The sequence below is a fragment of the Thermobia domestica genome, chromosome 12, assembly GCF_964235325.1.
Source record: "Thermobia domestica chromosome 12, izTheDome1.hap1.1, whole genome shotgun sequence".
Taxonomy (NCBI): Eukaryota; Metazoa; Arthropoda; class Insecta; order Zygentoma; family Lepismatidae; genus Thermobia; species Thermobia domestica.
Window position 1 is genome coordinate 204,225,823 of NC_137465.1, and position 13,975 is coordinate 204,239,797.

The 13,975-nt window shown below is 36.3% G+C and overlaps 1 protein-coding gene across 3 annotated transcripts in view; it reads left to right on the forward strand.

The window, feature by feature from the left end:
* LOC145666953 (equilibrative nucleoside transporter 1-like) overlaps positions 1 to 13,975 on the forward strand; it is a 114,156-nt gene that overhangs the window by 89,799 nt on the left and 10,382 nt on the right. For 2 of the 3 annotated variants that reach the window (XM_081734576.1, XM_081734575.1), the window contains 3 exons: positions 1,601 to 1,781; positions 5,289 to 5,410; positions 13,358 to 13,560. In XM_081734576.1, the coding sequence (XP_081590702.1) occupies positions 1,601 to 1,781; positions 5,289 to 5,410; positions 13,358 to 13,560 (506 nt within the window). The remainder of the gene's footprint in view (positions 1 to 1,600; positions 1,782 to 5,288; positions 5,411 to 13,357; positions 13,561 to 13,975) is intronic. The other variant, XM_081734577.1, reaches the window with a different exon arrangement.

Genomic DNA, 13,975 nt, shown 5'->3' on the forward strand with positions numbered 1-13,975 from the left:
TTGTCAATCGGTGGCATTTATCATAGGATATCATCAATGGTTTAGCGAATACTATGCCACAGACAGTTGAAGATACGCGTGCTACAATAGGAAACTTATACCCAGTACTAATACCAGCATCAAGAGTAGTTCCTTCTTTAGACTGGTACGCAACAATGGCTGTGGACTCATTTTCGGGTGTGTAGTTATTTATGTCAGGGTAGTGTATAGTAAGCACAATAACATTAATTGTTTTAAACACCATGTATTTATTGCGTTCATATTCATAATGTATTCACTATACAGTTTAGGATGATAGTTCTCAAATAAATGCATGATCTACAAACGAATCTGTGCCAAGGAAGTGCTTTGTGAGAACTGTCTCCACCGTTAATAATAAGCCTCATATGTAGAGTAGGGCTTCAGATTTCTAGACTAAGAAACCGGAATACTTTTATGAAAATTTACAGGTTACTCATTGTTACGCACATTCTTCTTCTTCAAACATCGGAGTTAATTAGTCAATAGTCACCGAAAGTGAATGAGAGGGGAAAGTAAAGTTTTATTATTAGTTGAGAATTGATAACTGATTAAACTGGGGGTCCCTTAAGTATTGAAATAGTAATAGTAAACTTATGGACCCCATACACTATCAGTTTAACCGAAGGAAAACCTGATCGTGACGTCACAATTAAAGAAAAAAAATTTGCGAACTGAAGGAATTCGTTGAGTTCACTCAGCTTCATGCGATTATTTGGACTGAACGGTTATTATGGACTGAACAAACGAACCGTCTTTTGCTACGATAACTGCTATTAACTGAAGGAAATATACAATTGTCTCAGTTCAGGTTCTGTCATGATAGCAACTAGTAAAAGTGAGGCATTTTTGGCTTTTATTGAAGCCTGCCGTGCTCATCCCTAACTTTGGGACATGTAACATGTGCATTATGCGAATAGGTATAAAAGAGGGAAGGCGTATGGTGTGTTACAAAATTAAAAGAGTTGGAACCTCAGGCGACAAGCGATACTGTTGTTTTAAAAAAATAAACAACCTACGGTCGGCATTTAGTAAAGAACGGCGGTAAGTGTACGAATCCAAGAAATAGGGGACTGGAGATGAGGAAGTGTACGTTCCAAAGCGTTGGTATGTCAAGGGTCTTAGAAGTGCACTCTACAGAACATCTGATGAAATTGAAAGAACTGAAGGACTGAACTCGATTAACTGATGGTACTCCACACACTATCAGTTCAGTTAATCGTACGATCGTTTAAGTCAGTTTCTAGCTCAGTTGGACAAATCAGTTAAAATTGATAGTGTATGGTTTTGAAGTGAAACCAGGACATTTCGAGTTTTGAACAATTTTGATGAGGACAGATTATGTAAATCCGGGGCGTCTGGGAACCGAAATCATATGAAACCTATCTAGTTTTCGCGAAAAAGTAAATGTCAAAGCAAATTATTTATTTGCACTGTTTTATATATCTAGATCTGAAGAATATTTTTCATCATTGTTTTCATAATTCGCGTGCTTAAGGGTTAATGAAATCACCAATTTTAAATACAAATTATTCCTATGATATATTTATTTGTAATTCGACGAATAAAACTCTAATTTCAGAGATTCTTTCGCTACTACGAACACTTGGCCGAAATAGAACAAGCTGCAAAGAAGAGCCAAAACCGAGAGACGACTCCAAAGACTCCGTATTGGAAAATCTTCAAGAAGTGCTGGCAACAGTGCTTCAACGTTTTCTTTGTATTTCTTGTGACTGTGACAATTTTCCCTCAAGTCCATTCAGGTGAGAAAAGCTGTTATGGGGCGTTTACACTTAGTCGATTTGCGTTCGATTCAGTTGAATTGACGTCACTTTCAACTTAATCGACCGTGTAAACGGGACTTCAACTTAATCGCTTGTTGATCGAAAGCGACTAATCGACTACCAACTGAATTGAAAGACGTTCTATTTTCTGTGGTCGATTCTATTTTCTTCTGCTATAACATCGCAAATTGTACCAATTACTTTTTGCTTGGACATCTTTAAAATTACCAGTCGATTTCGAATCGACCAGAGGAGAGCGAGTCGACAAGCAGTATTCAATTTCGGTTGAAACAATTGAACACATCCATCGATCTCATTCGGTCTAGTTGCTTCGATTTAGTCGCAAATGCAGCGAGTCGATTTAGCCGTGCGACTAAATTGACCAAGTGTAAACACCCCATTAGGGGGATAAGAGATGGCGCTGTAAACACTAAGTATTGGGGAGCTTTGCTCTCAGTTTTTATTCAATTTTTACTATTTACATTTCAATATTTTTGACAATTTTGTTATTGGTTACAATTTTAATATACTGTGATTCAATTTCAATATGTTCATGCGCCGCTTATCCTTCCTTATTACATTAACAGTGTGAAAACCAATTATAATTAAAACAGGCTAATTTGGCCATTTTGGCACAATCATCTTAATACATAATCTTATTTCAAACAATTTTCATTTAAAACAAAATTAGTGAAATAGTCCACAGGGCTCTAAGGCTGGGACTTCCTTTATATAAATCTCCCGTAAGGTAGAAACTGGAACTGGAAAGCTGTTATCAGTTTCTGTTTAAGAGGTTTATGTAGATACTTTAAAAAAAAAAAAAAAACTGCTTGCTAATAAGAAAGTTCGGGGAAAAGCATTCGCCTACAGAGAAACTAAGCATGCCATTTGAAGGACCAAGTCATGCTGATCACAACAAGCTAATACAATTCGTGTACGGTTGAGAACTGTTTGAGAGATTCAACTTGGAAATTTATGTGAAAAAAATAGTATATGTGCATTTAAACGCATTAAGTACAACATTATTAGCAACAAATATTGACATACGAATGGAAACCTATCGGATGTAACAGAAAAAAAACTGTTTTGCAAGAACTAACGGGTTTGTTAGTAAAAATTAGTCATTATACTGTTCACAATAATGATAGGTTAGAGATAAAAATTGATCACTGTTATTCTTCATTAGTCATTATACTGTTCACAATAATGATAGGTTAGAGATAAAAATTGGTCACTGTTATTTTTCTGTTCTATGAAGGAATAACGCAGGCAAGAGACTTCCTTGAAGGGGAACAAGATGGCGACGGACATCTTTACGCCTGGAGTATCATGTTCCTTCAATTGTGCAATTGTGATCTGTACATAATTTTAAATTTTGACAAAATTTAGTTTCTTTACAATTTTTATATATTATTACATCTTTTTTATATGTCCTGAGCCTCTAACCCCCAAGTAATTTTACAAATTGTGTGAAAACAAATCTACTTAGAACAGGCGAATTCGTCCATGTTGGAACGCGCCATTTTATACTAATCTATGTTTTCAAAAACAATAGGTCTGGGCCGAGACTTTCTTTATAAATTTCCCGAAAGGGAAATAACTAGAACTAGCCTTCCTTGAACTATGAACATTTTATGTGTGCAATTGCGTTGCATCCGTTGTTTCTTATAGAATCTAAAGCAATAACTACGCACGTTATCTATTATTATGATTATTGGCTATAAATATCTATTACTGGAGAACTTATGAAAGACCTGCTCTGTTAGTATATTGTACTGATAAGTTAACACTGATTATTGAACTTTATTCATTATTAGATGTATCATAATTTAATGCATTGTCTTTTGTTTGACAAGTTCCATTGATCATTGTCTCCAAAGCATATTTATTTCACGCGCTACCCTACCCAACTGTTTTAAGTTGGTCACAAGGAAGCAAGTGAGGTTAGATTTACATCGATGTTGAGTGTGACTTATTATCATGAAGTCAAGGTGGAACAAAGCGAGCCCTGCGGGGCTTCTAATCCCCTTCGCTCGCTGACGCTCGTTCGGCCATGTTTCGTAACGTAAGTAAATAACTTTTTTTTTAAATCAATAAAGTTGTGTGTGCAAAGTCTTTCCCTCTCCTGGTGCCTCCGGCATTTCCTCCTATCTCCCAGCTACCCCCTGCAACCCCTCGCTTCGCGAAGGCCCCACCTGTTGGTTTATAACATCATTGTTTATAAGAGCTATTAGAAATCTCTAGATAGGTGATGGAAAAAGCACAATTATATAAAATGCATTATATATTATGTACAGGGGAAAATTAGTATTATTTTCACATTATTTTAATGAAAAAGTGTTATGATTTAGGAAAAAAAACAATAAAAGAACTTTCTTCCGGCCGGATTTGAACCCACGCGAAAAGCGAACCCACCCAAAATATTCACTAGTACGCTCGTGTACGTGGACTGACAACATCTAGCGTTTTCTTTGTGCTATATGTATGCTGCATGGCGAGAAACGGATAACTCCAATGAATCAGAACTGTCTATTTAGTTTCTATGGCTAGGGTCGAGAGGGATTCAAATATATGCGTCTCTACTGACTGCAATCTACTGTCAAATATGATAGTAAATTTCAAACAAATTTTTTACTTTGCTTCTTTTACTTGATGAGGCGTTGTGTTTTCTTTAATTGAACGATGTCGTATATTCTCTGTCAACTTTATTTCGAAGAGGGGCGCAAATAATGATACCGTAAATGTCACTTAATTGCCATTATTAGCCTGCTAACAAATATGGCGTGTAGCGGCAGTCGGCAAGACGAAGTAGTGAAGTCGATGTTCAAGATTTCATTACTAAATAACCTTATTCTTTATATTACATAAAAATCCTTCTACGGTACAACTAGATATTAGTAAGACATACAGAACTAATCATTGTGTTTTACGGATAGTCGATATTTTTCTTAAAATTGTAGAACTGTACACTGGCACAAATCCCGAGGGATGAGGGGACACGTCCTCTTCAATCTTGAAAGGGGGGACTGTCCCCCTAATAATCGATTTGAAATGTGGTTTTTGGTGAGAAATGTGATGATTTGTGTCCGATTGCCACAAAGGAAAGTGAGATTAAATTGCTGTCTCCCCAGAATAAGCCTCAAATCTGCCCGCTTCCGAATGTTGAAGACAATTCTGCTCCCCTGATCCTCCACAGCATTGTTTATCAACTTCATAAATATTTTGAACATCACTTAAAAAAAAAAAAAATAGATTATGGGTACCGTCTTACCCGTCCCCTCCAATGTCCAAGACAGATTTGCGTCGCTGGAATTGTAGAAACTTTCGTAGATTAAAGTATTTAAGATGGCAGAAAGCTAGATACCAGTCATCATACTCAATTCTGCCTCTCTGTAGCTGTATCCACAAAACAAGGACTGAACAAGTCTGAATTGAAAGTTAAATACACTGTGTACTTAAAAACGTCTTTTTTCCTTTCTTTTTCAGCTATCAAGAAGTGGGATAAAACTTTCTTCCTTAGTGATGAGTATTATTCGCTTGTCACTTGTTTCCTTACTTTTAATGTGGCAGCCACGTTTGGAAGTTTACTTCCTTCTTATTTCATTTGGGTGAGTGAGTTTGATTTTCGTTAGAGTCAATAGTGATTACGAGGAGTTGTGAGCCTTGACCTTGATCTAATGATTTTAATAGAGCCCAATAGAACGCGAAGGTGTGTCCCGGTCGTCAATCTCCTTAATGAAATTTTGCCAGTTCCGTCTCTCGCACTATCCGAAGAACGAGGGTACAATGTTGTCGGAATGCCGATAAACAGTGTTGCCAACAATCTCTGAAGAAAATAGGCTAAATGGACTTCAAAAATAAGCTTTTTTTTTACTTAAAAAATGCCTAGATTTTGAACTGCTAACCTATAACCCATATTGTAGATTTTAACCCCCTTTTTTGTGTGTAAGATTATGAGTGAGTTATAGTAAAATTTGAAATGTTGAATTTTATTCGCTGAAGACTAACAAACAACATACATGACTTTAAATTACAATAAAATCAATCAACAATTCACCTGATTTGTGAAAGTGAGCAACCATATTATCAGTTGAATTAAAATAAGTCATCATCGATGACGTCGCAGCTAGCTGAGGCGCTGGAACTGGATGCACCATCGTCGGATTGTGGGTTGGTCGTGTTTGTGTAGACTAACATCGTCCCAATTTTCAATACCTTCGGCAGATCATAGTCCTTACAAACACTTCCTATTTCTCCTTACATCCACATGAATCATCACGATCGCTTTTGAGAGTCTTCAAGCTAATTAGATAGCAGTGTCCAATTTGTTTCTTTTAATAAACAAAAACAATATCTCCTGACCGAACAGTTTACTACATTTGTATCAGAAAAGTTTCATTCTTGCAACGAAATGTGAAAATTAAAATAATTAAATGAAGGAAAAGCGACCGTGACGGGAGCTACATTAAAATTGTTTCTGACTCGAAACTATTGTTAAGTAGCTGTAAATCTCTGGGCGGTGAGAGGGAAGAAGAACGAAGAACAAGTGTTTGTTGCGTAATAAAACTCCAACTTGTCTAGAGAAATCAATTAATACGATAATATATAATGACAAATAGGCTCAGTTTGAAAAACAACATTTAAAAGTATTTTTAGAATTAATTTAACGGCTAATAAAAAGGCCAAAATGGCAAAAGTGTTTCACAAAATAAGCAATAATTCAGGCTATAAGCATTTTGTAGATTTGTATGGCTAAGTGCCTCTCCCAATATGCTAGATTTAGCCAAAAATAGGCCAAATTGCCATCACTCCCGATAAATTTGCGTTGTTAATTTTTTTAATTTTTTTTTTATTTTCGCTGTTATTATTATTACCGTTTTGTTCGAATAATTGTCACAGTTCGTGTTATAGATATTTAACTTCTTTTTTTTTTTTTTTTTTTTTTTTTTAAAGAACGTTCACTATGTCTTTAAAGTTTGGCAACATTATGGGTACACTTCTCACTTTTGACGTTTTCTCAAGTGTACGTTCGGAACGCGGCTGAACGAATCGTACCGAAATATTTCGATGTGTCACACGTGACAAAAAAACATTTCTGTCACTGGTGTAAGTCTAAGCTTCATGACTCGTTCACTATAGTTGCAATTTATATTGACATCTAACGTACAGGGTAAGAAAAACTTAATGTTATATTTAATGTTTTAACTAGTGGTGGACACAAAAACTGGTTTTTCGGTTTTTAGAAAATCCAAAATTGGTCTTTGAAAAATTTTCAAAAACACGGTATCGGTTTTCTCCAAAATTTGTTCTATTTCTGACCGAATAGTGTTTCGTTGTTCTCCGGAAACGGATTCCGTTTCCACAGAAATAGTTTTATGTGTTTTCCAAAAGTTTTCACTGAAACTGGTTAAAACCTAAACCGATTTCAGTGAAAAAGCGAATCACTTTTTGGAGAAAAACAGAAACCGATTTCGGTGAAAAACCTAATCGGTTTTGAAGAAAACCGAAATGTCGGTTTTCGGGTTTCGGTTTTTCTAGGAACCGGTCTCCGGTTTTTATAAAAACCGGTTTTGCCCATCCCTAGTTTTAACACGAGTGATGGAATAGGAAAGAAAGACATAGTTGCAATTATTTAATGAATACTTTGAATTGAGGACCATTTTAACAAAACAAACGCCATTTACAAAATTTTAGAGGAGAGGTTTTTCTAAGTTGTACTCAATAGCGTTAATTCGAAATATTTCAAAAATTTATTACTGCTCATCCATGTAAATAGGGATGAAGTTCATCACTAACGGCCCTTATTGAGGAAAGGAAGTTATTATTTTTTTTTTAACAAAACATATCCAGATGCATGTTTCTTCTTTGTTTTATTAAGCTACTTGTTATAAATATACATTCTAAGCATTTAAATTCAATGGGCTATTAAGTATATTACATTGTGTAGATAATATAAAAATAAGAAATGAACATTGTACTGGTCTGTCCAGATTTAAGTACCTAAACGTCCATCTGCGAAGCAAAGTATTTTGAAAATGGCATTGTGTCCTGGTCTCAGGCAGGCCCTATTTAGGTAAGTGCTATTCTGTGCTCAAGCACTGGGCGGCAGAATTTAAGGGGGCGGCAAAATTTTGGATTTTTTTAAAAATTCACATTAAAGTAATATTTAAAACTAGCAACCCGCAGAATTCTGCGCAAGCGCTAGAAAATATGTTCATGTATTTAATTCGCTCTAAGTACAGTAGTACTAATTAGCTAGCTTACCTGATTATTTTTAAAAAGTCATCCTCTCCCACTTCCAGTTCCAAGGTTGAGGATAAACTTGAACATCATGAAAACTGATACCGTTAAACTCAGCGACTTCGAAAACTATGAATTCAACACTTATATATGTCGTTTTCGAATACTTTTAAACTCTCCCTCTCCCTGGGGAGTGGAGTATGACCTTAGTTGGATTAAAATTGTCAGTATTTATCTCAGTGACCCCAAACACTGTGAATTCAACTCTAATATAGGTCGCTTTCGGTGGGCGACAAATTTTGTTTGGAGGCGGCAAATTATTTAGAGCACAGGGGCGCACAATATATAAATACAGGCCTGGTCTCAGGTTGTCTTAGATAATGCAATACCCTTGCCTCAGATATCTTAAAAGGCAATTTGGCTTTCATTAAATGTTTGGAGATTGATTTCATATCATAACTATACCAGTCTTTACCCCAAACTTTAACCTCCCCAAACTTTCCCAAAATGACATAATATTCTGAGGGCAGAGTAATTAGGGATGGGCACGAGTCAAGTTTGATAAATGGCTCGCTTGTTCAGCTCGTTTTAGCTCGTTTTGAAATCATGGCCTGATTAGACTGGAAAGTGAAAATCATGAGAAATGTAAGCAGTAATGTGGAATATTTTTAGTGTTGCTCACGACAGTGGACACTACTCGCATCTCGTCTCGTTTCAATAACGAGATAACAATAGACTTTTATAACAAGACAGTCTCAAATGTTGCGAACATCAATATAAGTATATAAGATTACTGTAGTTCTTATCATCAAGGCCGAGACCTGCACGGTCGAATTTTTGAGCCGAAGAGAAGCCCTACCCGGGTAGTGATATCAACCAGCTCGGCTCGGTTCAAATGAGCGAACAGCTCGAGGCAGGTTGGGAGGGGTAAGCCATCGGCTCGGCTCTATTGATCCGATGGCTTAAGCCGGCTCGGTTGAGATGAGCCACCGCCTCGGCTCAGGTGAGCCATCGGCTCGAGCCAGCTCCGTTGAAACGATGGCTCAAACCGCCTCGGTTGGGGTGAGATATCAGCTCGGTTCGGTTCGGTTCAGATGAGCCATCGGTTCGAGCCAGCAATGTTGGCTCGGGTCACTTCTCGGTTCGGCTCGATAGTGAATGAGCTGTGAGCCGAGTCACTCATACTGTTGACAACCCTAAACCCGGGCCGAGCAGTTTTGAACAAGTTTGGCAGGCGCCCTATAACTTTTAACAACTTTTGGCTCGAGCCCGAATACTCGCTCCTCCGGAACTCAAATCCAGAACCTCGTGAACGACGTCCTTGCCTCCTGATAACTTCTCGACGACCGAGATCTGCAGTCGACTAGTTTTTATTATTCAGATACAAACTGCCTATCTTTCATGATTATTAGAGACTGGATGTTTAGGCATTAAAAACCTGAAAATAGGCAGGCAAAGAGGCACTTAAAATTTAGAAAATAGGCATAAAAATGTAACTCAAAATAATGAAGATAGATACTCAATACTATTAAAAATCAATTTAAACCATATATATCTATAGATAAGGTTTAAAGAATATAGAAACATAACTATTTGTTAATATCTTCTTTTACTGTATATATACAAAGAAAGATTGACATGTATTCCATGTATATTTGCTAAATACATTCTCTACAGCAGTTTATCATTACACATAACAACCCAAATTTTATACACTTATCAGTACACACAGCAATCCAAAGTTATACAGCACTCTATTGGCACAGATAGCAGTCCAAAGTTTTACGACATCTTATCATTACAAGCAACACTTATATTTCTCGAAAGAGACAGAATCCTTTCTTGAAATACTAACATATATTTTTCCCCAATAAAATCTTATTTTGAAGAAAATGCATAGGATAGGCAACATTAGGCACTGAAGCAGTTATTTAGGCAGGAATGGGGGAAATAGGCAAAATAGGCAAAATAAAATTGTCTTAAATTGAAACTATAACCCCCATATAAACTTTAAAACGTTATTTTTTTTATCATATATTTAATATTAAAGAATAGGCATTTTGCCTAACATCCGGTCTCTAATGATTATACATGGTGTTGTACAAATGATTTCAGATGAGAAGCGGCATGGCCTTGAGTTGGCTTTACGCGGCGTCCAATTGGCTTTGAGCGGTGTTGACAATTCGCGACAAGCAGTTCTGCACGCTGACTTCTCGCGCTACTGCGAATCTTGACAATAGCAGAGGCGCTTATTAGAAATATTGTATTAGCACATTAACTGCTCACTTTACGAAGTAGAGAAAAGAATTACGAACACATACGTGAAAACTACATCTTTTTATGACAACTGGTTGTCATGATACACGCTTTGAAAGGTTTCCATATAAAACAATTAGTAAAACGAGCGTTGAGTCCCGTCTAATTTCCAGTGGATTTTTCTTCGATTTGGAAATGGAACTCAACTTTTATTAAAGAATAATCAGGGGTGTAACCAACAGGTTGTTCTAGGGGAACATTACTTTCAGGGGGAGGAAAGCTTTTCACACATTAAAAACAGAACAAATGACCTCTTTCAGAATATGAAAGCATTTTAACTCACCATGTATAGCTACTATACGCATATTATGTTTTCTCGATGCTACCTTAACAAAAGACGGATCTTGACAGTACTGAAGTTGAAAAGCGGATTGTAAGAGATAAATCAATAAGCTATTCATAAGAAAACAAATGCTGTTTCTAGCAGTCTGTTTATCCGACTTTGTGTTTATGTAGGTTAAAATACTAAAAGGAAAAAACTCGAAAAAATATCAACTCAGATATTATTATGCAATAATATAGTAGTGAGAGATCCTGGGGGGACTGAGGGAGCCAGGGCCCCTCATTTTATTTGTAAATGTGCAATATTAGGCATAATTTGAACGCAGTTTGTCTTAAAATCATCATATATGCTTTCTGCATCTGAATGCACCCCCCCCCCCAATTTACAGAGAAATCAGCGTCCTTGTAATTAGGTACAGAAACTGTATTGATGATGTTTTCTTTTTTCTTTTTTTAAAAATCTTATTTTATTATAAACGTTCCTAATTTGCATTAACTATTAAATAAGTTTACTAAACATATACTAGATGAACCTCATTTCAGGGCTGGAAATAGTTTGGAAAGTCAAGGCCCTCTTTTCCCCCGTTTCTACACCCTTGAGAATAGTAAGCGATCGAATTAAATAACACGCCTCTGCAATTTGATTCATATATATATATTCGATTCCCGGCGGGAGCTCATGTGGAAGAACAGAAGGTATGGGACATTCGTAATATTGTTTTGAAATTGCCTTCATGCAAGATTCTTCCTTATTCGACAGAAGAAACGCAGTATGATTTTTTTTCTTCGTTTCAATACCTTACGTATGTGTGGCCAATTACGTATTCCTTCTTTACTCCTCTAGCAGGGATGCAAAAGCACCAGGCGTCTGAGTGGTGTCATAAATTATTGTAACCCAAAACAAACTCGACCATATCGTGTTGCTTACGAATCAGATGGATTGTTGTTGTGAGACCTACATCAAGTATAAGAGTATGTTATTATAGGAACAGACATGGAAGCAAAAGAGCTGATTGTGTGTGTAGGAACGCAACTTCTCTTCTTCTAGCATAAACAGAATTCATCAGTGTCTAGGTTGCTTTCTTTCGTGGTAGTTCATTTGTTCTCCAAAATTATAGTTGACAATGTCTTTAAGGAAACCGAGTACAAGTGCGGAATTTTCTTTAAAAAAAAAAAAAAAAGTGCTACGAAGTGAAGCTCGAAGAATTATTTTTTGTGTTTACAATTTTTGGAACTCATAATAAAAAATTTACAAGAGTCAGATTCAGACAATGGCGAAATATTAATTGACATAGACGATAGTGAAAGTAGTGTTGAAGACGAACGTTTAGCAGTTCCACTGGAATAAGTTAATAGGTAGGTTATTCAGTTGCTATATATACTTCTAGGATACACAGCCAAAATCTTTGAGTTTGCTGGAATAGTATATTTACATTGTGAATAATGTTCCCAATGTATGTGTAATAATCTCAACTAGAGGAAGAGCGAGAAGGGAAAGGGGAGTCCGAAATCCGGCAACACCGCGCGGAATATCGCACAGCATTGGCTACTGCCCGTGATGCTTTACATCTGAAAAACACAATAATAATAATAATAATAATAATAATAATAATAATAATAATAATAATAATAATAATAATAATAATAATAATAATAATAATAATTATTATTATTATTATTATTATTATTATTATTATATTATTATTATTAATATTATTATTAATAATAATAATAATAATAATAATAATATAAGTAGTAGCAGTAGTATCATTGATAATAATTATAGTGTTTATGTAGGATACTTGAAGATAGTACTTAAAACTTCACACAGGATTTAACTCGATTTGGCTCTTTCTGGCTCGACCTGAATTCGAGTCGAGTTGGAGGAAATTTCTCGAGCTTAGTTCTCGAGTTGAGATGAAAGATGTCTCTTTCGAGTCGAGTCGAGTTTCAAAGGAAACTCCTTCGGGCCCATCCCTAAGAGTGATTGTTTTGTGTTCTCTTAGTTCTTTTTTTTTTTTTTTTTTTTTTTTTAATAATTCCAAAATCTCGGTCAGGAGACAAAGAGCTACTATGGGAAATAATCATGGGCGCCCATGTTGTGGTTTCCAAAGGGGGACAAGTATAAGCGACAATTCAAATGTAGTCTCAAATTTTGCGGTAACTATTCTAAAAAAAAAAAAAAAAAACCCTATTGGGTTTTCGATCTTCCGAAGTACAATTCCTTCTAGAGGGGGGCGAGCGCTCCATCTTGCCCCCCCTGATAGGCGCCCTTGGAAATAATGTTGATAAATGGAGATGTCGAGTTTTGTGAAAATTTGCTATATTCAGGCGCCTTTTACGAGTGCAATGGCAAATATTCCGTTTCGTCGTATTTTCTGGTAGGCATTGTGTGAGACTCATATTAAAGTACCAGAATCCGTTAAAAAAAACGCATTTTGAAAAAAAAAAGTGGCGTTTGTTGAGTTTTGTTAAAACACTCCTCAGTTGTAACCTCTCTCTCCAAGAGGAAGGCTATTATGAGGCGTGCTTTTGAATCTTAATGTGGGTTCTAAACTTCACGAGCGCCTACTAGGAATTGTGCTCTGGTTTCCAATCATATAGCACGGGGAAGCTCTCATTATTTGATAAAACTTCTTATACCGTAATATAAGTTATTTATAACCCAAGCTTGAATAAACGTTTTAAATTAACATAGCTAATTAATTATTTTACAGCCTTCACCTGAGTACTTGTATATCCCTATTCTTATGAGGGTAATCTTCATTCCTTTCTTTCTGCTGTGCAACTACCTGCCCTCACGCACTGAGAGGAAGATACAGGTGCTGATTCAGAACGACTGGGCCTACTGGGCCGGTGCAGTGATCCATGGATTCTCCTGTGGTTATTATGGTGCCATGGCTATGATGTTTTGTTCAGAGTAAGTACATCCATGAGCGGTTATAGAGATGACACTAGGAACTAGAAGGGACAAGCCTCCCACAGTAGTCTCACAAGGTACATTCGTGAAGTGTTCCTTCGGTATTCATGTAAAATTGATTCAAATGCAAAGTTTTCTTCGTCGCAGTGTATATTGTACTAATTTTAGCGGCCTATACCAGTAATTTCCATATTTATCATCCCTCATATATCCGGAATTCAATCATAAACTACTAAAACGCTCGGACACAAAATTGCTTTTAGTTTCTTTCGATATAACTAGACATGAATGTGGGCATAAGCAAAAGACTTTGGACCAAGTACTGCTTCTCTGACACATGTTACACACCTCGGCCGCCATCTTGGATCCTCCATATCGGATTTAAAAATTTCGGTTTTTCAAATGGGAATAGGTG